This window comes from Petaurus breviceps, unplaced genomic scaffold (genome assembly GCF_028583685.1).
Source record: "Petaurus breviceps papuanus isolate PSGF00001 unplaced genomic scaffold, PetGlider_PUasm1.0 90865, whole genome shotgun sequence".
NCBI lineage: Eukaryota > Metazoa > Chordata > Mammalia > Diprotodontia > Petauridae > Petaurus > Petaurus breviceps.
In genome coordinates this window covers 14,463,150-14,465,186 of record NW_027187367.1, presented here as the reverse complement: position 1 = coordinate 14,465,186, position 2,037 = coordinate 14,463,150, and the positions used below count along the sequence as shown (strand labels likewise).

Sequence of the window (2,037 nt, the reverse complement as noted above, 5' to 3'; positions counted from 1 at the left end):
AATTGATAATGTACTAGAGCATAAAAACCTCACAACCCAGTGCAGAAAGGCAGAAATATTAAATGCATCTTTTTTAGATCTCGATGCAATAAAAATTATATGTAATAAAGGGTCACAGAAAGATAGACTAAAAATTAATTGGAAACTAAGTAATCTAATCCTAAAGAATAAATGGGTAAAACAACAAATCATATAAACAATTAATAACTTCATTCAAGAGAATAACAACAATGAGACAACAGACCAAAACTTATGGGATGCAGGGAAAGCATTTCTTAGGGGAAGTTTTATATATCTGAATGATAACTTGAATAAAATACAGAAAAAGGGGATCAATGAATTGGGCATGCAACTGAAAAAGCTAGAAAAAGAACAAATTGAAAATAGTTGCTTAAATACCAAATTAGAAATACTGAAAATCAAAGAAGAGATTAATAAAATTGAAATTAAGAAAAGTATTGAACTAATAAATAAAACTAAGAACTGGTTTATGGGGAAAAACAATAAAATTGATAAACCTTTAGTCAATGTGATTTTTTTTTTGCACTGAATATGTTGACTTTATTGATGGTATACAATACAGGACTCTGGACTTCTTCCCCCTACTACAGGGGTGCTTTGGAACAAGGATGTGAATGGGACATGGGGTCCCTAGTATAGGAACACAGGTTAGGAATGTGGGCTCCCCAGTGGTGGATTTCCTCTTTTTGGCTGGGGATGAAGATCCATGGCTTTCCACTTTACTCCTTGGAGGCCATGTAGACCATGAGGTCTACTACACGGTTGCTATAACCATACTCATTGTCATACCAGGAAATGAGCTTGACAAAATGGTCATTGAGGGCAATACCAGCGCCAGCGTCAAAGGTAGAAGAGTGAGTATTGCTGTTGAAGTCACAGGATACAACCTGGTCCTCTGTGTAGCCCAAGATGCCCTTCAAGGGTCCCTCTGATGCTTGCTTCACCACTTTCTTGATATCATCATATTTGGCAGGTTTCTCCAGGCGGCAGGTCAGATCCACAACAGATACATTGGGAGTAGGAACACGGAAGGCCATGCCTGTGAGCTTCCCATTCAGCTCAGGAATAACCTTGCCTACAGCCTTAGCAGCACCAGTGGAAGCAGGGATGATGTTTTGGGCAGCACCACGCCCATCACGCCACAGCTTACCAGAGGGGCCATCTACTGTCTTCTGGGTAGCAGTAATGGCATGGACTATAGTCATGAGTCCTTCCACAATGCCAAAGTTGTCATGAATGACCTTGGCCAAGGGGGCCAAGCAGTTGGTGGTACAGGAAGCATTATTGACAATCTTAAGGGAATTATCATATTTCTCATGGTTCACTCCCATCACGAACATTGGGGCATCAGCAGAAGGGGCAGAGATGATGACCCTCTTGGCTCCACCCTTCAAGTGAGCCCCAGCCTTTTCCATGGTGGTAAAGACTCCAGTGGACTCTACAATATACTCGGTTCCAGCATCTCCCCATTTAATATTGGTGGGATCCCGTTCCTGGAAGATGGTAATGGCTTTTCCATTGATCACTAGCTTCCCATTCTCAGCCTTGACAGTGCCCTTGAATTTGCCATGAGTGGAATCATATTGAAACATATAAACCATGTAGTTGAGGTCAATGAAGGGGTCATTGATGGCCACAACGTCTACTCCAACTGAGGTGAATGCAGCCCTGGTCACCAGGCGCCCAATACGGCCAAATCCATTGACTCCGACCTTCACCATCTTGTTTCAGGGATGCGACTTAAGCAGTAGAACCTGGCACCAAGCTAGGAGAAAAGCCGCAGTCAATGTGATTTTAAAAAAAGAAAGAAGAAAACCAAATTACCAGTATCAAAAATAAAAAGGGCAAATTCACCTTCAATGAAGAAGAAATTAAAACAATAATTAGGAATTATTTTGCCCGGTTGTATGCCCGTAAATTTGACAATCTTAGTGAAATGAGTGAATATTTACAAAAATATAAATTGACCAGATTAACAGAGGAAAATTTAAAATACTTAAATAACCCCATCTCAGA

At 40.5% G+C, this 2,037-nt stretch overlaps 1 protein-coding gene across 1 annotated transcript; it reads right to left on the bottom strand.

Annotated features, from left to right (window-relative positions):
- Nucleotides 1-533: 533 nt before the first annotated feature.
- On the bottom strand, nucleotides 534-1,805 carry LOC138150161 (glyceraldehyde-3-phosphate dehydrogenase-like). Its single transcript, XM_069073609.1, has one exon. It carries the CDS (start codon nucleotides 1,740-1,742, stop codon nucleotides 741-743), a length of 1,002 nt encoding a protein of 333 aa, XP_068929710.1. The 5' UTR covers nucleotides 1,743-1,805; the 3' UTR covers nucleotides 534-740.
- Between the last annotated feature and the right edge of the window lie 232 nt (nucleotides 1,806-2,037).